Source organism: Cervus elaphus, chromosome 16 (assembly GCF_910594005.1).
Source record: "Cervus elaphus chromosome 16, mCerEla1.1, whole genome shotgun sequence".
Taxonomy (NCBI): domain Eukaryota; kingdom Metazoa; phylum Chordata; class Mammalia; order Artiodactyla; family Cervidae; genus Cervus; species Cervus elaphus.
The window spans coordinates 26,428,047-26,450,781 of record NC_057830.1 but is presented as its reverse complement, the minus strand read 5'-3'; the positions used below and the strand labels follow the sequence as shown (position 1 = coordinate 26,450,781).

The 22,735-nt window shown below is 40.4% G+C and overlaps 1 protein-coding gene across 1 annotated transcript in view; it reads left to right on the top strand.

Annotated features, from left to right (window-relative positions):
• Positions 1-22,735, top strand: part of FAM120A (family with sequence similarity 120A) — a 122,321-nt gene that overhangs the window by 4,726 nt on the left and 94,860 nt on the right. Inside the window, exon 2 of the mRNA XM_043870565.1 lies at positions 19,637-19,883. Within this exon, the coding sequence (XP_043726500.1) occupies positions 19,637-19,883 (247 nt within the window). The remainder of the gene's footprint in view (positions 1-19,636; positions 19,884-22,735) is intronic.

Below are 22,735 nucleotides of genomic sequence, written 5' to 3'. Positions count from 1 at the left end.
CTAGCAATATACTTTTATTCTTAACGATCACAAATCGATCAGGGAATACTTAGAATTCTAAACTGACCACATTATAAGTCAAACCAGCCATCCATTTAAAATACTCATTTAAAAATATCTATTTCCTTCAAGTGTGCCAGTTTGGTGACTGGTTTATTTCATTTAGCCTAATGTCTTCAAGGCTCATCCATATTATAACACTGTGTCAGAATTTCCTTCCTTTTTTCTGTCTGAATAATACTCTGTTGTATGGATGAGCCACATTTACTTTATGGATTCTTGGGTTACTTCCCCTTTCTGCTCTTGTGAAATAGCCAAATGAATAGCCCTAATGAGTAGTGCTCTGGTGAACACGGTTGTGCAAAAATCTTTTGGCAGTCCCTGTTTTCAGTTCTTTGGGATGTGTATCCACGAGTGGAATTGCAGGGTCATTTGGTATTTCTATGTTTAATTTCTCAAGGACTCACCATACTGTTTCCCACAGCAGCTCCCTATGTATATTTTATTTATCATATATTATCATAGTAGTTTTAGTTTTAACATTAATGTGATCACTACATTATTCAGCAATTTGCTTTCTTTATAAGTATATAAAAAATCTTTTCATGTCTATACTTACAGTTCTGATTCTTTTTAATGCCATAGTGTTCCATAATTTATCCATCTCCTACAAATGGTATGACACACATACTTGGTGGATCCAAGAGTGTGCACATTTTAAAAGCCTTACAAGACTATAGAGGCAACTTTGCCAGACCTTGAGATTTTCAAGGAAGTTAGAAATCCAGATTTTTATTTGAAATCATCCCCTTTAAAAAACACCTTTGAGCCAAGTAAAATGGACTCCAGGCTACATTCAGCTCTTAAGACACCAATTTGTGACTTAAGCACTGACATTTATCAACAATTACCACCCATTTCTAAATCTTCCCCCCTTCTGACTTTTTTTACGATTAAAGTTAGACTTATCAAAGCCCACTGCCTCTTCTCTTCTGCCTTGTTGAACCCGTTTTGTTTATCAAAGCACTTCCATTTCCTCGAGTTACTGAAATACAGCTTTCCACAAATGCCATAATTCTCTGGAACTTTTCTGTTTTATTGTTGTTGTTTAGTTTCTAAGTTGTTTCCAGCTCTTTTGCAACCTGATGAACTGTAGCCCACCAGGCTCCATGTAATTTCAATTTCCCAAGAATACTGGAGTGAGTTGCCATTTCCTTCTCCAGGGGATCTTCCCAACCCAGGGACTGATGGATTCTTTATCACTGAGCCACCAGGGAAGTCTATACATAGTATCAACTTCAAAAGAGATTATTTTGGGGATTATGAGAAGAGTATATAATGGAGAGGGCTTCCCTGGTGGCTCAGTGGCAAAGAATTGTGGCTTCAATCCCTGAGTTGGGGAGATCCTCTGGAGAAGGACATGGCAACCCACCCCAGTATTCTTGCTTGGGAAATCCCATGGACAGAGGAGCCTGGCGAGTTACACTCCATGGGGGTCTCAAAAGATTTGGGAATTACTTAGCGACTAAAAACAAAACTATGCACATACTCTTTCAGCTTTCAGCTTTTGACAGATTCCAGTGCACCCTTTTACTGTTCTCAAAGACTTGAGCAGCTAGTTTAGCTAGTTTTATATACTTAAAGATTATTTCTACAATATCCCGTTCAGCACACAAACTGACTATTTTCATCTCTCATCTGGTCTCAGATTACTCACCTCTTAGTGACTGTTGTAATTTCACTTTAGCTACCCTAGAGTTTGTTCCCCATGATTATCAGGAAGATGATAAGTCTTCAAACTGCATGTCCCCCCCGCCCCCCCGGCCCCGAACCTGACTGCTACTGATGTATCCTTCATTCTTTTTTCACTTTCCACAATTTTCTCTTCTCCCAGTCTGTTCTGGTTTCACTTTTAGCCCTAACTGGTTTGAACCTCATGGTCACCCACTTCCAAGTTACACTTAAGCACCCTAGAATCATCTTTGGCATTTTTATCATTCCGTCCTCCACTCCCTGCAGTGTGACACGTCAGTTCTAGCCCAGCAGCCTCTCACACTTCTCTTCCTCATTTCTAGTATCGCCAACCTGTGAACTCACCAAATTTACCGAAAAGGCCTAAGTGCCTTGCACACATGCTGGTGGGTTGTAAAACCGAATTATTGGGTGTTTATTGGCATTTAGAAAAGTTGACACAGAATGAAATAGAATAAAAAGTAGAATGCAAGACATATCCTAAGGGTAAATATCATATTAAATCGTGTCTTTACTGTGGGTGGTAGTCTGGATTGCCTCTGGATCTGACTGGTCCCCCACCCTGGTGTCAGCAGGGGAACTCGACCTGTACGCAGTGTCAGAGCAGCCTGCAGGGTCGTCAGGTGAGTCACTCTCCTGGCAACCCTTAATCCAAACTTACTATTTAGGCTTTTAGACCCTCCTGCAATCTGAATCCGTTCTATCTTCTGTCATATTCACAATTCTTCTATTATACTTTTAAAATGCTCCCAACCAGACTGTTCACTGTTTCCTAACTGCTGATGTTGCTCCCTCTTGTCTACCCCACTTTTGCTTGTTAGAATTTTACTTCCACCACAAAGCTCATCTCAAAAGCTTTATTATAGCTACCTGTGTATGTATCTCTCCCATTAACTATAAGCTACTTGAGACTGGGGACTAATTTTACTCCTCCTGTATGTTTAGTATAGGCATTCAGCTTGTTAATCATATATTTGCCTTGTTCTATTTATATAGGCAGACAAATGTAATTATTTTCTTTTAAAACCTGGATCAATGGCCATTAAGTAAGATTTATTTTCTCACCTTAAATTTCTCATACTCTCTTTTCTGACTTGTTCCCAGTGATGATTCATGCTCCCTTTAGCAAATATTGAGTGCCTGTTATAGGCCAGGCATGGAGGAGTGAATATAACAGAAAAGAATGGAGTCCTTTAAGGAGTTTAATGGAAGCTGGGACTCCTTTACATCATTTTCCCCAGTCAGTGTTTGGAATTTTCTTTGATGCCATAGGACAGTCTGTTGAGTCAGTGAAGAGTAGTGAGTGGTTCTCAACCGGGGCTGGGGATTGGTGGTTTTGACAATGTCTAGAGACATTTTTGACTGTCACAACTGAAGCATTTCAGCTGCAGGCTAGGGTTGCTGCTAAACGTTCTGCAATGCACAGTTCAGCCCCACAGTAAAGAATTACCCATTCCCAAGTATCAGCAGTGCCAGTGCTAGGAAATCCTGGTGATCACAAGTCAGAAAATTCTAGGCTTTGGGCCTTAGTTCAGTTCAGTTCAGTCGCTCAGTTGTGTCTGACTCTTTGCGAGCCCATGAATTACAGCACGCCAGGCCTCCCTGTCCATCACCAACTCCTGGAGTTTACTCAAACTCATGCCTGTTGAGTCGGTGATGCCATCCAGCCATCTCATCCTCTGTCGTCCCCTTCTCCTTCTGCCCCCAATCCCTCCCAGTATCAGGGTCTTTTCTAATGAGTCAACTCATCGCATGAGGTGGCCATAGTATTGGCGTTTCAGCTTCAGCATCAGTCCTTCCAATGAACACCCAGGACTGATCTCCTTTAGGATGGACTGGTTGGATCTCCTTGCAGTCCAAGGGACTCCCAAGAGTCTTCTCCAACACCACAGTTCAAAAGCATAAATTCTTCGGCACTCAGCTTACTTTATAGTCCAACTCTTATATCCATACACAACTACTGGAAAATCCATAGCTTTGACAAGATGGACATTTGTCGACAAAGTAATGTCTCTGCTTTTTAATATGCTATCTAGGTTGGTCATAACTTTGCATCCAAGGAGTAAGCGTCTTTTAATTTCATGGCTGCAGTCACCATCTGCAGTGATTTTGGAGCCCAAAAAATAAAATCTGACACTGTTTCCACTGTCTCCCCATCTATTTTGGGCCTTAGTAAAGCCATATAAATGTTTGAAACAGGAAGAAAAGTAATTAAAAAGAATTGCAACTTAGTTTTCTATATAAGATACACACATATACATACCTTCTCTCTAGTATATTTCTAGACCCACAGTGCTCTTCATTTTGTTTTATACAGTGAGAATTCATACAGTGGACAGAAATGAATTAAAACATACTCCACATTCCAGTCTTAGTAAGAAATTGACCACAGGAATAAATGCCTTGTAGTATGAAGAGGAGTTACTTTTTTAAAAACATTGAGATGTAGTGGACATACAGCATTATATTAGTTTCAGGTGCACGGCATCATGATTCATTATATTTATATATTTTGAAATGATCACAGTAGGTCTAGTTAACATCGATCACCATACATATACTTTTTTTTTCTCATGATGAGAATTTTTAAGCCCTCTCAGCAACTTTCAAGGATACTGTGCTTAGTCTCTAAGTGGACGTGTCCTACTCTTTGCAACCCCGTGGACTGTGTAGCCTGCCAGGCTCCTGTGTCCATGGGGATTCTCCAGGCAAGAATCCTGGAGTGTGTTGCCATGCCCTCTTCCAAATAGAGATGACCCTTGAATAGCACCAAGTTTGAACAGTGCAGCTCCACTTACATGTGGATTTTTTTTCAATAGTAAATATTACAGCCCTACAACCAAATCTGTGGTTGGTTGAGTCAGTGGATGCAGAACCGTGGATGGAGGACTAACTATAAAGCTGTACACAGATTTTTGACTGTGTGGAGGATTGGTGCCCCTAAGCACCTCCCTCCCAGTTGTTCAGGGTCAGCTATAACTGGAAGTTTGTACTTTTGATTTTCTTTACCCATTTTCTCAACCCTCACCCTAAGAAAATGATACTTTAGAATTTGAAAAGTTAGATTGATTTTCCAGTAGATTTATATAGAGAATTTTATAAGTAGAACAATTAGATATAAATGAATCAGAGTTCAGATAGAAATACTCTAAAATCCTGCAGATGTCTCTGTATAGCTGACGTCGTTTGTTCTTTACTTATGTTTATGTTTTCTCAGAGTCTGACACAGCTTAGTGCCTAATAACATTTTCTCTAGAGAGTAAGTCCTTTGATGGATGACCAGCATTCCTCAGTCCCCTTTGCGAGACAGTGATAGCAGAAAGATGGTAGAAAGTTTGTGTTCAAACCCAGACTCTTGTCATTCCCACAGATAAGTAGTCTCAGCTTGGTTACCTGGTGCAGAGGCTTTATCTTTGAGTAAACCGTTTATGCTGCTTAATTTAGGAGTCGTGTTGAAGAATAAAAAGGGTGACTGCTTAGGGTAATTGGCTGAAGTTAGCCATCGTTTCTCCCTTCTTATACGTGACTTTTATCAAACATTGTTTCTAGGCATTTTAGAACTAGTGTCGAGTTGAATTTGGCACTCTGATTTATCTGCGAAGGTGATGGTGAATCTGTGGAATTAAGGGTCTGTGATCTAGAAGCGTGTTTCTTTTGTACCCTGGTTACTTGCCTCCCACTTGTCACTTGGAATAAATTTATTTCTTTGGAAAAATTGAAGCTACCCTGTTGATATTAGGCTAAATATTGTAGGGAGATATACTGAAAGGGATATTACTGGAGGGTTGAGTTTTCATGGCTCTGGAGTGTATTGTTCATCTTCATGAGCAGGAGTGGCAGCCAGTCCAGACAGGGAGGGCCTCACTTGACTGCTTGGATAAGCATAGGCTCCATGGGTTTTCAATCTCCTGTACTTATGTGGGGGCTTCCCTCGTGGCTCAGGCAGTAAAGAATCTGCCTGCAGTTTGAGAGACCTGGATTCGATCCCTGTGTTGGGAGGATTCCCCTGGAGAAGGGAACGGCTCCCCACTCCAATATGCTTGCCTGGAGAATTCCAAGGACAGAGGAGCCTGGAGGACTCTCATCATGGGGTTGCAAAGAGTTGGACATGACTGAGTGACTTTACACTTTAACTTTCACTCCTGTGAACCATGCCTGTGTACTTATGTGAGCCATAAAATTTTTAAATAGAAGAGTTTGCAAGTGTCACCCCCTTGAAATAGATTGCATCAATCTGAGATTCATTTTTCTAAATTCCAAAACTTGAATTTTGATGTTCTGGAACTAGATTTTTAAAAAGAATAGTATTGCTGGAAGTTAACTAAAATCATTAGATTAGTATAGTAGGCTGAATAAACACTGAATACAAATGATGTTGGTGTTTCTACAATCCTTTTATCATTTTATTTTAAAAACTTATGAAGTTTAACTTGTATTTCTTTTATGACATTCACTCTTAATTTTTTTTAAGCAGAGAAAGAAAACTGTTTTATTATTGAATGAGCGTTGAAACAGATTGCAGTTGCATCACAGACAACATGCTAAAGAGATTGCAAAGAAGAAATCTCACCCTTTTATGTAAGCTGGCAGATATAATACATTACATATATATTGTCATTACTCCAAGGAAAGATAAAACTTCTCTTTTGACAAGTAGGAAGTTATGTCTTGGCACCAAGTGCCTAGGTTTCCTGAGAAGACAGGGAGATGGGGTGCCACTCTCTTATTATTATATATTTTTATTTTTTAAATTGTGATAACCTATATACATAACAAAAGCTTTACCATTTTAAATATTTTTAAATGGAATTAAGCTTAATGGAATTAAGTACAATCTTCCCTTGGGTATATGCAGATGATTGATTCCAGGATCCCCCTCAGATACCAAAATCCAAAGATGCTGAAATCCCTGATGTAAAATGACATAGCACAGTGAGTGTAGTCAGCCCTCCATATCAGCGGATGCAAAACCACTTTCACATTGTCATGCAATCATCACTACCATCAATCTTCAGAACTTTCTCATCTTTCCCAAGTGAAACTGTGCTCATTGAACACTAACTCCCCATTTACCTCTGCCTGCCTCTGGCAGCCACCATTTTACTTTCTTGTCTCCATGAATCTGACTACCTCATATGAGTGGGATCACACAGAATTAATTTTTTTAACTGCATTTATTTCACTGAGTATAATGTCCTTGAGGTTCATTATATTTAGCATTTGTCAGAATTTCCTTCCTTTTTGAGGCTGAATAATAATTTGTTGTGTGGATAGACCCCATTTTGCTTATCTGTTCTTCTGTCAGTGGACAGTTAAGTTGCTTCTACCTCTTGGCTATCATGAATAATATTGCTGTGAAAATGGGGGTGCAAATATCTGTTTGAATCCTTGCCTTCAATTCTTTAGAGTATATGCCCACAAATGGAATTGCTAGTTCATATGATGATTTTATATTTTGAGATCTGTTATATCATTTTCCTTAGCAACTGCATCATTTCACATTTCCACCAGCAGCATGTGAGGGTTCAGGTTTTTCCAAATACTCGCCAACACTTGCTTACTTCTGTCTTTTTTATAGTAGCCATCTTAATTTGTGTGAAATGGTATCTCATTGTGGTTTTGATATACATTTCCCTATGACTAATGAAGTTGAGAATATTTTCATGTGCCAGTCCCTTATTTTAAAAGAAATTGCTTCCCTTGCTTTTAAGACCACTGTAAACAATTCTTATAGAATGACCAAGAGCTGTATAAGGTAAAAAAGTTTGTTCAGCCCCAATTTCAGATTTCCTGAAGAGGAGAGATTTACTTTTAGAGACATTGCTAATGTATGTCATGACACTGAAATTGCTCTTTTAAACAACAGTAAAATCTTCCACCAAATTGGCATTGACTTTCATGTTCTCACTTTTCAGCTCTACTTGTTCAGTTGTCAGACTGTCGTTCAGTCAGTCAGTCGTGTCTGACTGTTTGTGACCCCATGGACTGCAGCATGCCAGGCTTCCCTGTCCATCACCAACTCCTGGAGTTTACTCAAACTCATGTCCATCGAGTCGGTGATGCCATCCAACCATCTCATCCTCTGTCGACCTCTTCTCCTATCTTCAATCTTTCCTAGCATCAGGGTATTTTCCAATGAGTCAATTCTTTGCATCAGCTGGCCAAAGTATTGGAGCTTCAGCTTTAGCATCAGTCCTTCCAATGAATATTCAGGACTGATTTCCTTTAGGATGGACTGGTTGGATCTCCTTGCAGTCCAAGGGACTCTCAAGAGTCTTCTCCAACAATACAGTCCAAAAGCATCAATTCTTCAGTGCTCAACTTTCTTTATAGTCTAACTCTCACCTCTCTACATGACTACTGGAAAAACCATAGCTTTGACTAGATGAACCTTTATTGGGAAAGGAATGTCTCTGCTTTTTAATATGCTATCTAGGTTGGTCATAGCTTTTCTTCCAAGGAGCAAGCGTCTTTTAATTTCATGGCTGCAGTCACCATCTGCAGTGATTTTGGAGCCCAAGAAAATAAAGTCTGTCACTGTTTCCACTGTTTCCCCATCTGTTTGCTGTGAAGTGGTGGGACCAGATGCCATGATCTTAGTTTTCTGAAGGTTGAGTTTTAAGCCAACTTTTTCACTCTCCTCTCTGATTTTCATCAAGACGCTCTTTAGTTCTTCTTCACTTTCTGCCATAAGGGTGGTGTCATCTGCATATCTGAGGTTACTGATATTTCTCCCGGCAGTCTTGGTTCCAGACTGTGCTTCACCCAGTCCAGCATTTCACATAATGTACTCTGCACATAAGTTAAATAAGCAGGGTGACAATATGCAGCCTTGATGTACTCCTTTCCCGATTTGGAAGCAGTCTATTGTTCCATGTCCGGTGCTAACTGTTACTTCTTGACCTGCATACAGATTTCTCGGGGCAGATCAGGTGGTCTGGTATTCCCATCTCTTGAAGAATTTTCCACAGTTTGTTGTGATCCACACAGTCAAAGGCTTTGGCATAGTCAGTAAAGCAGAAGTAGATGTTTTTCTGGAACTCTCTTGCTTTTTCTATGATCCAACGGATGTTGGCAGTTTGACCTCTGGTTCCTTTGCCTTTTTAAAATCCAGCTTGAACATCTGGAAGTTCACGGTTCATGTACTGTTGAAGCCTGTCTCGGAGAATTTTGAGCATTCCTTTGCTAGCATGTGAAATGAGTGCAATTGTGCAGTAGTTTGAGCATTCTTTGACGTTGCCTTTCTTTGGTATTGAAATGAAAACTGACCTTTTTCAGTCCTGTGGCCACTGCTAAGTTTTCCAAATTTGCTGGCATATTGAGTGCAGCGCTTTCACAGCATCATCTTTTAGGATTTGGAATAGTTCAACTGGAATTCTGTCACCTCCACTAGTTTTGTTCATAGTGATGCTTCCTAAGGCCCACTTGACTTTGCGTTCCAGGATGTCTGGCTCTAGGTGAGTGATCACACCATCGTGGTTATCTGGGTCATTAAGATCTTTTGTGGTATAGTTCTTCTCTGTATTCTTGTCACCTCTTCTTAATATCTTCTGCTTCTGTTAGGTCCATACCATTTCTGTCCTTTATTGTGCTCTACTTTGCATGAAATGTTCCCTTGGTATCTAATTTTCTTGAAGAGACCTCTAATCTTTCCCATTCTGTTGTTTTCCTCTATTTCTTTGCATTGATCACTGAGGAAGCCTTTCTTATCTCTCCTTGCTCTTCTTTGGAACTCTGCATTCAAATGGGTATATCTTTACTTTTCTCCTTTGCCTTAAACTTCTCTTTTTTCTCAGCTATATGTAAGGCCTCCTCAGACAGCCATTTGCCTTTTGCATTTCTTCTTCTTGGGGATGGTCTTGATCCCTGCCTCGTGTACGGTTTCACAAACCTTCATCCATAGTTCTTCACAGGCACTCTGTCTATCAGATCTAATCCCTTGAATCTACTTGTCACTTCCACTGTGTAGTCATAAGGGATTTGATTTAGGTCAAACCTGAATGGTCTAGTGGTTTTCCCTACTTTCTTTGATTTAAGTCTGAATTTGGCAATAAGGAGTTCATGATCTGAGCCACAGTCAGCTCCTGGTCTTGTTTTTGCTGACTGTATAGAGCCTCTCCATCTTTGGCTGCAAAGAATATAATCAGTCTGATTTCGGTATTGACCATCTGGTGATGTCCATGTGCAGAGTCTTCTCTTGTGTTGTTGGGAGAGGGTGTTTGCTCTGATCAGTGCCTTCCCTTGGGAAAACTGATAGCCTTTGCTCTGCTTCATTCTGTACTCCAAGGCCAAATTTGCCTGTTACTCCAAGTATCTCTTGACTTCCTACTTTTGCATTCCAGTTCTGTATAATAAAAAGGACTTCTTTTGGAGGGGTTAGTTCCAGAAGGTCTTGTAAGTGTTCATGAAGTAAAGTGAAGTCGCTCAGTTGTGTCCGACTCTTTGCGACCCCATGGACTGTAGCCTAACAGGATCCTCAGTCCATGGAATTTTCCAGGCAAGAATATTGGAGTGGGTGACCATATAGAATTGTTCAACTTCATCCTCTTCAGCATTAGTGTTTGGGGCATAGACTTGGATTTCTGTGATGCTGAATGGTTTGCCTTTGAAACTAACTGAGATCCTTCTGTCATTTTTGAGATTGCAACCATTTTGAGTACTGCATTTTGGACTCTTTTGTTGACTATAGGGGCTATTCCTTTCCTTCTAAGGGATTCTTGTCCACGGCTGTAGATATAATGGTCATGTGAAGTAAATTCACTCATTTCCATCCACTTTAGTTCACTGATTTCTGAAATGTCGATATTCACTCTTGCCATCTCCTGCTTGACCACTTCTAACTTACCTTGATTCATGGACCTCATATTCCAGGTTCATAAGTCATATCCACAACTGGGTGTTGTTTTTGCTTTGGCTCCATTTCTTCATTCTTTCTGGAGTTCTCTCTCCACTCTTCTCCAGGAGCATATTGGGCACCTACTGACCTGGGGAGTTCATCTTTCAGTGTCCTATCTTATTGCTTTTTCATGCTGTTCATGGGGTTCTCAAGGCAAGAATACTGAAGTGGTTGCCGTTCCCTTCTCCAATGGACCACGTTTTGTCAGGACTCTCCACCATGACCCGTCTATCTTGAGTGGCCCTACACGGCATGTCTCATAATTTCATTGAATTAGACAAGGCTGTGGTCCATGTGATCAGTTTGGTTAGTTTTCTGTGATTGTGGTTTTCATTCTTTCTGACCTCTGATGGATAAGGATAAGAGGCTTATGGAAACTTCCTGATGGGAGAGACTGACTGTGAGGGGGAAACTGGTCTGCTTGAAACAGCTCTACTTGAGTAGGTAGTAAATAGCCTGAGTAAGTCTTACCCATCTAAAACCTAGTGTCTAGAATTCTTTGGATAAAGGTCAGAGCCTGATTTTTTTTTTTTCCTTCAGAATTTAGCTCAACTTATATCCTCTTCTGTTCAGGTTAAGTTACGTCTTTTAAATCTGGCAGTTGGTTGGAGGATGTGTCACGAAATTCCCTGAGCTTCTGAAAATTATTCTAAAGAAGAACCACATAGGATATTTTTTTCTTTGTGTCAGAAAATCTAAGAACTCATAGTGTTTTAGGTCCTGCATGAAAAGTGTGAACAAGCAGATCCTTTCTCACAGAGCTTACTAAAAGTAAATAGTAGCTGACATTTGTTGAGTGCTTATTTTTTATGAATGATTCTGAGCTGTTTACATGTAGTAACTCATTTAATCATCACGGCTACCCTCTAAGGTAGGGGAGTACTATTATTTTTACAGATGAATAAATGGAAGTACAGAAAGTAGGTAGTGGATCTGGTGCCAGAGATACAAAACCTCACTGTACAAGTGCTTCTCCACTGGAGATTAGGAGTAAGTAACAGTGTTACTTTTTCATTCTTATTGGATTTTCCCCATAGCTGCTTTCAGCATTAATAAATAAATACATTTGCAAAGTAAGCTTGAGAATTCTTTAGTCATTTTTCTTTGTAAAAATAGTGAATTTTTGATATATCTGCCTTTTTAATAACGAAAATTAAAACTTATTAAGATAAAAAGATTTACCTAAGATTCTGTGGCAGAAATATAGTAGCATAAAGTTACCCCTAGGTAAATATAAAATACTTCACTGGGACCAAAAATAAGGTGCTTTGCCAAGTACTGAAGATCTTCCACATGGATTGTGTACACTGTGTTTCCTGGTGACACCGTGTTTCTGGGTGGAGAGGTGAGGTGAGATGTTTGGTGGTTCCCAGCCTGGTTGTGATACCAAAACACATATCAAGAGTCAACATTGAACGCTCTATGCTGTGTACACAGGAGCTCCAGGGTTTCACACCCTTGATCTGGAGTTGCATTTTGATGCAGTGATGATGGCAGCCATGTCTAAAATCAGTCAAGGCCTAGTGCCTTTTAGGGTGGTGGGTGGTCTTTGGTTCTTAGCCTGGGGTTTTCTGTAAGAAGGCTATACATAATTCCAAATCTGGCTCACTCTCACAGGAGGCCTTAACCCCTTCTTTATCACCTGTAAGTAGGTAGGTCTCAGGGCTTAATTTTTTAGCTTGCTTTATACTCTTTGGGAGTTCAAATTGAAATAATCTTCCCAACATTGTATTTGATAGTTTTTTCTCATTTCTAAAGTAAGAATTAAGAACTAGACACACCATATTCATTAAGCATCATATGCCCAGTCTGAGCCAGGAGCTGGAAGGCTAGGGAATTGGAGAAACGGAACACAGGGAAAGGGATAGAGTAGATAAGATGGGAAACAGGAGGGGAAGATGTTCAGACCAGAAGAAAGACACAACTGATACCTGTTAGACCCTGATTCTCAGAAGCTGAACCTCTAGAATTTAATTTTTAGTTTTAATTAAATAACTGCCTCTCAGGTTTTGTTTTGATACAACCCAGGCATTTTCCTATCCTCATCCAAACCTTGCATTGAGTCTTCTTTTCATCCCATCCAATTCTCTGGCCCAGATTCTTTACCAGGCTCTTTGATGTGAGTCTTGAATTGTTCCCTGGACCTTTTGCAGGTATTCTTGGATGTTGAAGTTCATCCATCCATTCATAGGTTTATGCCATCTGTGCTGGGCGTTCCTACTTCCCTCAGTTGGACTGTCTGGGGAGAGTTACATTTTCATATGATAGACTCTTGGAGACTTTGCCTTTCATGCCTTTCAGTGCTTTGTTCACCTTATGAAATGGTTTAAAACAGTCCTTAAAACAGTCTCCTGGTGTCTTGTAGACTTTTTTTTCTGTTTAAAATAAACTTACTTAGGAATAATTCTGGTTTATAGAAAAGTTGCAAAAATTGTACAGAGAGTTCCTAAATATCCTTCACTCAGCTTCCATACATGTTAACGTCCTATGAATTAGTGCAAGTATTAAAACTAAAAAAAATTAACTTTGGTACCTCAAATAGGCAGATAATACCACTCTAATGGCAGAAAGCAAAAAGTAACTAAAGAGCCTCTTGATGAGGGTTAAAGAGAAGAGTGAGAAAGCTGGCCTTAAAACAACATTCAAAAAACCAAGATCATGGTATCCAGTCCCATCACTTCATGGCAAATAGATGGGGAAAAAGTAGAAACAGTGGCAGATTTTATTTTCTTGGGCTCCAAAATCACTGTGGATGGTCACTGCAGCCATGAAGTTAAAAGATGCTTGTTCCTTGGAAGAAAAGCTATGACAGACCTGGACAGTGTATTAAAAATCAGAGACATCACTTTGCTGACAAAGGTCTGTATAGTCAAAGCTATGGTTTTTTCGGTAGTCACGTATGGATGTGAGAGTTGGACCATGAAGAAGGCTGAGCACTGAAGAATTGATGCTTTTTTATTGTGGTGCTGGAGAAGAAACTTGAGAGCCCCTTGGACTGCAAGGAGATCAAACCAGTCAATCCTAAAGGAAATCAACCTTAAATATTCATTGGAAGGCCTGATGCAGAAGCTCAAATACTTTGGCCACCTGACGTGAAGAGCCAACTCAGTGGAAAAGACCCTGATGCTGGGAAAGATTGAGGGCAGGAGAAGAGGGCAACAGAAGAGGAGATGGTTAGGTGGCATCATCAACTCAATGGACATGAGTTTGAGCAAACGCTGGGAAATAGTGAAGGACAGGGAAACCTCGTGTGCTACAGTTCGTGGGGTCACAAAGAGTCAGACATGACTTTGTGACTAAACAGCAACAAATGTACCATTAACTGCATTGTGTATTTCATTCAGATTTCTTCCATTTTCCACCTGTATCCATTTTGGAGTCCCTGTTGCCTTTAGGCATCTTGTCTCCCTTAGTGACCTCTGGCTTCTGCTTGTCTCTGTGTGACCTCAACACTTGTGGAGAATTGATCAGGCATTTTGTAGGCTGGCCTCCAGTTTGAGCTGTCTGATGTTTTCTTGTGGTTTGGGGAGAACGCCCCAGCGATGCAGTGCCCTCCTTCTGTGCAGTGGTATTTACGGGGCATCTGCTCAGTGCCATGTCTGTTGTCCTCTTTGCTGGTTTGGTTCTTTGGAGCTGTCATAAAGTGCAGCGTACATCCAAAGGGAGGGGTGGGGGTAAGACGGCACCTGTTGGGAAGGGGTTTTACATTACTATTTGAATTCTTCTGGGGGGAAGATTTGTCTCCCCCCCCCCTTTATTTCATTATTCGTATCAATATTGACACATGTGTTCATTGTGCACTTTGGTTATACCCAGCACTACGATATTTATTTTGTAGCACAGATTGTTTCAGCTTTGGTCATTGGGCATCTTTCAGGTGGGCTTTTGTGTGTCGCTGACATACCCCATCCTTTGTTTTGTGAACACTACCTTCCTTCCTGGCACCACAAGCTAGATGTTCCAGGCTCACCTTGGACTTCTCTGCCCTGGCGTTACCCACTTTTTTCCCAGAGGCTCTGGGCCCTTTTAGTGGAGAATGGTATTTAGAAACCCGACTGGAGTATAGATGTTCTTTCTCCTGGAGTGCTGCTGCTGCTTGGCTCTCTGCTGACAGATAGGAGATGTAAGTGTGTGTTTATAGGCCAGCCCACGTGTATATGCTTACCTCTGATGATGTCTGTGACTGTCTGTGTTGTCATCTGTGGACCTCTCCATGGCTAGCCTAACACCACAGGAGCATGCTAACCTCCTCCCTTTGCGTATTTGTAACCCTATTCTCTGACAGGGAGACACCCAGATCATCTCCTGTCCATTTACCCCAAGCTTACACGTGTGAAAATGATTGCAGAGTTGTTCACCGGCACCCCTGTGACAGACAGTTTATAGTACAGTTCAGTACATTTGTCAGTTTGCATCTGTACTAGCATTCCTGACTGCTGGCTAATTTTTTTTACATTGTGCATGTTAAAGTTGATTCTCAGTATGAGGTGTACAATGATGTGTGCTTGTACAAATGCAGTCATGTTGTATTCATCAACCAGACTCTCATTTAGGTGTTTTGTGAGGTTTTTATTTCCCTAATTGAGAAACTGTTAGACCATACTTCCATTGTTCATTTACTGAAAAGGATTTAATGTTTAATGTTCTGTACTCAAGTCATGTCCGACCCTTTGCAACCCCATGGACTATAGCCTGCCAGGCTCCTCTGTCCATGGGATTATACCATCTAGAATACTGGAATGGGTTGCTATTTCCTACTCCAGGGGATCTTCCTGACCTGAGGATCTAACCTGCGTCTCCTGCATTGGCAGGCAGATTCTTTACCACTGAGCCACTAGGGAAGTTTGCATTTCTGTTACCCTGTGGCTCTTAATGCCATGTAGCCTCTCCTCAGATAAAGGCATAATAGATGTTAACTAGTAGGGAAGAATACTAGAATTTTAGAAGGTGAAAGAACCTTGAAGATTCATGAATTTTATTTTCCTCACCAGATAGGTTGGCCATCAAGCCAGAACTGGAACCTGGGCTTTTTGGTTTTCCTCCCCATCACTCACGGTACTTGAAATAGGAAAGATGAACAGGATGAAAGATGAGCAAAGGGCACAGATTGCTTGACCTTGCTTTATTATTGTTATTATTTATTGAAGTACAGTTGATTGGCTTCCCTGATAGCTCAGTTGGTAAAGAATCCACCTGCAATGCAGGAGATCCTGGTTGATTCCTGGGTTGGGAAGATCCCCTGGAGAAGGGATAGGCTACCCACTCCAGTATTCTTGGGCTTCCCTTGTGGCTCAGCTGGTAAAGAACCCGCCTGCAATGCAGGAGATCTGGGTTTGATCCCTGGGTTTGATCCCTGGGTTGGGAAGATCGCCTGGAGAAGGGAAAGGCTACCCACTCCAGTATTCTGGCCTGGAGAATTCCCTCGACTGTATGGTCCATGGGGTGGCAAAGAGTCGGACACGACTGAGCGACTTTCACTTGATTTACAATGTTGTGTTAGTTTCTGGTGTACGGCAAAGTGACTCAGTTATATGCCTTGCTTTAGATTTGAAGTCTGTGCTTACTTAAGGGTGGGATTACGTTATCTTTTGTTTTAGGTCATTAATTGGTCTTCCCTGGTGGCTCAGATGGTAAAGAATCCTCCTGCAATGCAGGAGACCTGGGTTTGATCCCTGGGTCAGGAAGATCCCCATGAGAAGGGAATGGCTAGAGAATTCTATGGATAGAGGAGCCTGGCAGGCTACAGTCTGTGGGGTTGCAAAGAGTCAGACACGACTGAGCAGGTTCTTTTATCTTTTGTTTTAGGAGATTAATTCTAGCAGACAACTATTTGTTTCATGTTAGGTGTGCTTTGGGAGAGGATTAAGATATTTAATCAAGTGAACTTATAAAACAGAAACAGATTCACAGACTTGGAGAACAAATTTATGGTTGCATGGGAAAGGAGGAGGATGGGGTAAAAGATACTTAAGGAGTTTGGGATGGACCTGTACACACGGCTGTATTTAAAATGGATAACCAACGAGGTCCTACTGTATAGCACATGGAATTCTGATTGATGTTATCTGGCAGCCTGGATGGGAGGGGAGTTTGGGGGAGAATGGATACATGTATATGTATGACTGAAACTTAGCTGTTCACCTGAAACTGTCACAACATTGTTAATTGGCTGTGCCCCAATACAAAATAAAAAGTAAAAAAGAAGAAAGATAGTGTTAATCATTTGCAAATTAGTCTTGTAGTGAATTATTAATAGTTCATTTACCTCACTTTTTAATGCCAGTCTGAAATCAAGTGTTCTGAATGAACAGGAAATTGTGTTTGGGGGAGGGTCTGTGGAAGGAAATGACTGTGAAAAGTGCTATATGCCACTCTCTCCACATAGATGAAACCACTCTATAAGGCTCTGAGGGATGTTGGTTTCTACTGATTAGAGTTTATCCTATTAACCTTTATAGATACTTTAAAGACTGGGGGCCTCTGAACTGGGACCTGCAGAGTTTTTCATTTCTTAAGTAGTTTTTACTGTATGCCAGGCACCAAACTAGACCCTTGATACTCAGATGAGCAAGTTGTATGCCTTGTCTGGTGAGAGATGCATATGAAAGGAGGAATATTTGACCCCAGGGCAGTGGCATAGAGATGGCCTTTTACTTTGAAAAAAAGTTTTTTTCTTTAAAAAAAGCATAATTGCATCACCCTCAACAACCATGTCAGTTTTTGCTTATTCCTTTGTGGTTGTGTGTACTGAATACTGTGTTCTGAAGTGGTTTTGTTTAATATTTTGTTCCAAGCTTTTCTCAGGTTTCTTCACAACATTGTGTAGTTTCTGTATTTGCCCAGCTCCTTAATATTATATTATTTTTCCCATAGAAGGCTACCTTCATCCTTTTCATGTTCCCAGCATTTTTTTTTATCTGATAGGTTGGTTTCTTAGGCTGTATTTCCTGGAGTAAGATTACTCCAGGGTCAAAGAGTATGAGTGCTTTACAGCTCTGGAAATGTATTACCTGTTGTTTTCCGTTGCCAGTAGCCTTTCTTGAAAACCTGCTATAGACCTGTCCCACCTGCTCTGACTCCATCACCAGCTGCTTACCCCTGGGTCACTAGGATGGGGCTGCAGATACCACACTCACGTCTGAGCCAGTACACTTGCTCTTCCGCTGCTTTTTGAACACCCTTCTGAGTGACCACACAGGGCTGGCTCCTTTCCCCTTGCAGGTTATTGTGAGGGTAATGAGGTAATATGCTGTGAGGCATGTAGACACAGGGTGCTCAGGGAGGGTGCCTCTGGACTGCTCTCGTCCTAGAGCTGGGTAGAGCTAGGTTCTGAACTGCTCTTAGCCTCAGTTTCCCAGAATAGGTTAGTAAACTCTTGCAAAACATACATTATACACTGACTCAACTCATACCTTTAATTCTGCTCCGTCTGGTGGCTCAGTGGTAAAGAATCTGCCTGCCAAAGGAGGAGACACAGTTTCGATCCCTGGGTCGGGAAGAGTCCCTGGAGCAGGGAATGGCTACACACTCCAGTATTCTTGCCTGGGAAATCCCATGGACAGAGAAACCTGGGATGCTATCCTCCATGGGGTCAAAAAGAGTCAGATGTGATTTAGCAACTATGTAACAACAATCTCCTTTACAGGATATCTGATTCTGTGAAGCAAGCAGCCATGCTGCCTTTTTTGATCTCCTGTGAGGGGAGTGGAGCAAGGAAATGGTAACTTACAGTCTCTTTTCATTTCAGAAACCTCTTAGGAGATTATGCAGACTTAATGTTAAAGATGTCTGGAAAACAGGAATCACTGGTGATTTTTAAAATGCCTTAAGACATTGCTGTAAATATAAAATTCTACATAATAAAGTGATTTGATGTAGAGAGCATGGACTTGAAGATTATCATTTCTAGATGCAGCTGACATAATTTTAGAATTTTTTTAATTATAGTTTTCTGTACTCTCACATCCATACATACTGGAAAAACCATAGCTTTGACTAGACAGACCTTTGTCGACAGAAATGTGAGAATTGGACCATAAGGAAAGCTGAGCGCTGAAGAATTGATGCTTTTGAACTGTGGTGTTGGAGGAGACTCTTGAGAGTCCCTTGGACTGCAAGGAGATCAAACAAGTCAGTCCTAAAGGAAATCAGTCCTGAATATTCATTGGAAGGACTGATGCTGAAGCTGAAGCTCCAGTACTTTGGCCACCTGATGGGAAGAACTGACTCATTGGAAAAGACCCTGATGCTGGGAAAGATTGAAGGCAGGAGGAGAAGGGGTCGACAGAGGATGAGATGGTTGGATGGCATCACTGACTCGATGGACACAAGTTTAAGCAAGCTCTGGGAGTTGATGATGGACAGGGAAGCCTGGCGTGCTGTAGTCAATGGAGAAGCGAAGAGTCAGACACGACTGAACTGAACTGAACACATGTTCATTCTTATTATCCCATACACTCAGTGCTTCGGGATCTGTATTAACTAGTGGACAGATAGGTGGTGGATAATACTTGGCTTTTATTTTTGTTTAGAAAATCCTTCTGATTATTTCACCTATTTGCTATGGTCTTTGAAGAAATTATTTTGGTTTCACTGAAAGTGGCTGGCTTCTTCCTTTATCTCCTTCCTTTTCACGTCATTTTCCTGCTGTGTCTTCCCCTTCTCCCCCCGCCCCTTCCTTCAAAATACTGTCACAGGGGCCACCTGGTGGTGTGTATTTTTTAAATAGGGTGATCTTTGAATTTGATAAGAATTGAAAATTAATCTGCAGTATGGTTGGGATCATAAGTTAGTGACCGGAGATATTTCTCACTGAAATTCTTCTTTGGGCAATGTGCCTCATGCTTTATTATGGCAGTTTTGACTATTTGGCTCTCTCGCATATCGTCCATATCTGGCAGTTGCAGATTCTGTACAAATATGTCTGCATGTTGAGCACATGCTGCAGTGGTACTGGCCTCTGATGAAGTGCTCTTCTTACTTGCACAGGTTGCACAGAGCATCGAGGACCATCATCAAGAAGTGATCGGTTTCTGCAGAGAAAACGGCTTCCATGGCTTGGTTGCATACGACTCTGATTATGCACTGTGCAACATCCCCTACTACTTCAGTGCCCACGCCCTAAAACTGAGCCGGAATGGGAAGAGTCTCACCACGAGCCAATACCTGATGCATGAGGTTGCCAAGCAGCTGGACCTGAACCCAAACCGCTTCCCTATCTTTGCCGCTCTCTTAGGTAAGTGGCAGTGTTAAAGCTCTCTCATTTTGTGAAAAAGTTCTGTGTATCAGGAACATAATATTTTGGATTGTGTCTTAAATTTAAAAAAACCAGGGAATGGGTTCCTTTTCAGTAACATTCTTTACTCATTATTTTTTGCTGTTAATGTGCTTCTTTTGTTCTTAAGTGTTTGTTTATGTATTGTTTTATCTAGGCCAATACACTAATTTTGGGGAAAAAATGCTCTTAAATTTTTGGGGAAATAACATTTAAAAATCACAAATGCTAATACATTCTCACCGTGAAAAACATTTAAACCTTTGACACAAATTACAGAAGAGAATTTGCTGTGAAGTTAGCACTGTTCTGTGTTCCCCACTTTTTCAGGATTCTCACTACTTTAAAAGGAAAACAATAGAAATAAACTATCCTACCTTTGTTTCCAAAGCCGGCATCTTAAGTAAATGTATAGATATCTTTAAAAACTCCCTTGGAGGAATTGTTTATGCTGAATATCTTAAAAGGATGAAATCTTGTTTTCAGTTTCAGTTCAGTCGTTCAGTCGTGTCTGATTCTTTGCGACCCCATGCAGCACACCAGGCCTCCCTGTCCATCACCAACTCATGGAGTCCACCCAAACCCATGTCCATTGAGTCGATGATGCCGTCCAACCATCTCATCCTCTGTCATCCCCTTCTCCTCCTGCCCTCAGTCTTTCCCAGCATCAGGGTCTTTTCCAATGAGTCAGCTCTTCGTATGAGGTAGCCAAAGTATTAGAGTTTCAGCTTCAACGTCAGGTCAGCCCTTCCAATGAACATCCAGGACTGATCCCGTTTAGGAGGGACTGGTTGGATCTCCTTGCAGTCCAAGGGACTCTCAAGAGCCTTCTCCAACACCACAGTTCGAAAGCATCGATTCTTCGGTGTTCAACTTTGTTTATAGTCCAACTCTCACATAAATTTTTCTCTTCAAAGTAACTTGGTAATAGGTAATCCATTTATTTATCACTTTATGTCTGTAGTTTGTAGTTATTTCTATCTTTTCTGTCAGTTTCCCTTTCTTGTGCTTGGAATGTGCATGTCTCTTAGCTACTTGAGTATCTGGCTCTAGTTTGCTGAGAGTTTGTAACAATTGTGTCCACAGTATAAGTAAATGTGTTCTGAGAAAGACCCTTACTGTGCAGGCTCCTCTGTCCATTTTCCCACTGGAAAATCCCATGGACAGAGGAGCCTGGTCAGCTACAGTCCATGGGGTCACAAAGAGTCAGACACCACTGAGCGACTTCTCTCTCTGTCTCTCCTGTGAGTAAAACCCAAGAACTTCAGTGATGAGATTGAGAGCTGTTTGGGATACTCAGGCCCTCGTTGAGAGATGTGTGCTTTTAAGAAAAAGTGAGATCTTACTGTACTCTCTCAGTTTTTATTCTGCAGTGCTTAGCAACAGGTTCTGGTTGTGCTTACGAGGGGGTCTTTTAGACCCCCTATTGTGGGCTCTTTTAGAAATTCCTAATTAGCAGATTTTTCTAATTAGCAGATTTTTCAATAAGCATTCCAAAAGAGTTTTATACAACTAGAAATTATAGTGAGGGAGCCATAATTTTTCATATGTTATTTGGTGATAACATTTCAAATTGTGTAACTACAAATTAATAAAAAATATTTTTGATTTTACAAGTTGTCTTTATTTGGTTCCAATCTCAAATACATGTTTTTAAGTTAGTACTTGGCTATTTTCTGTCCATTTTCTTAGTGAACTCCTGTGAGTTGGGATTCAGAGGATTAAAACCTAATTTCTAAATGCATATAGTACTTTTATATTTTCAGATATTAAAATATAAAAGGATATTTCCTCAAATGTTAAAAAGTGATGAAGTGGATGGACACATGAAAAGTTTCATATTTATTTAAATGTTACACCCATTGACTTGGGCATGTTAATTGACTTTAAATGAATGGGAATATTGTATACTTGTAGAGTATGGGTACCTTAGCTACCCTGGGAAGGATATTTGTTTATGATATTTAAGAAACATTGAATAAATTTCTTGGGAGATAATACCAACTAATAGTTTATGAAATATTAAAAGAAATGAAAAATAATAACATTGTGAATAATTTAGTAATAATTTAAGGCTTGAAATTTCTTCAAAAAAATTAGGCAAATTATAAACTCTTAATTGGGTGAACATTTTTAGAGCATTTTAGTTTAGATTTTTGTGAAAATTTGAGTGTCCTCAAATGAGAAATATTATTTTCCTTTTTTTTAAATAGAAAGTATAATTTCTCCTTTTTGTAATAGAAAGCATAGCAATATAAGATGTTTTCTTTTAGAAAAGTTGAGTGAAAATGAGTGAATACTCATTTAAGTATTTGGCCCAAGTTTTAACAGACTATATTTGGTGTTGGAATTGGCTTAATATTTTTTCAGATAGTAGCTTCAAAAACAAATCTCAGATACTTTATACTTCACAGTAAAGTTCTGCAGTATCTATGAGCAGAGGAAAGTAATACAGAACTCAATAACTGGACACTTTGGACCTAGCTCTGCGCTTGTGAATATCATGACAGTTTGGTACACCTGTATCATGTGCCTGTGTTTAGAGTATTATGATTAGCAATGCTGAGATGCACTGACTTTGTTTTACCTTTTGTTAGCAGCTCAGTAATGCATCTGCTTAGTGTGGAGGTGACTAAATCATAATATACAATTCACAGAATTATTTAGGAAGTCATTGCTTTTAAATTGTATCAAAACAACTAGCAAATATGTTAGTGTATCAGGCATCCAAGCATTATAATGAAGGGAGAATGTTCACCCCAAAAATGTAGTTTCTCATCTGAATGCAGTTCTTACTTGTGACACGGCCCTGG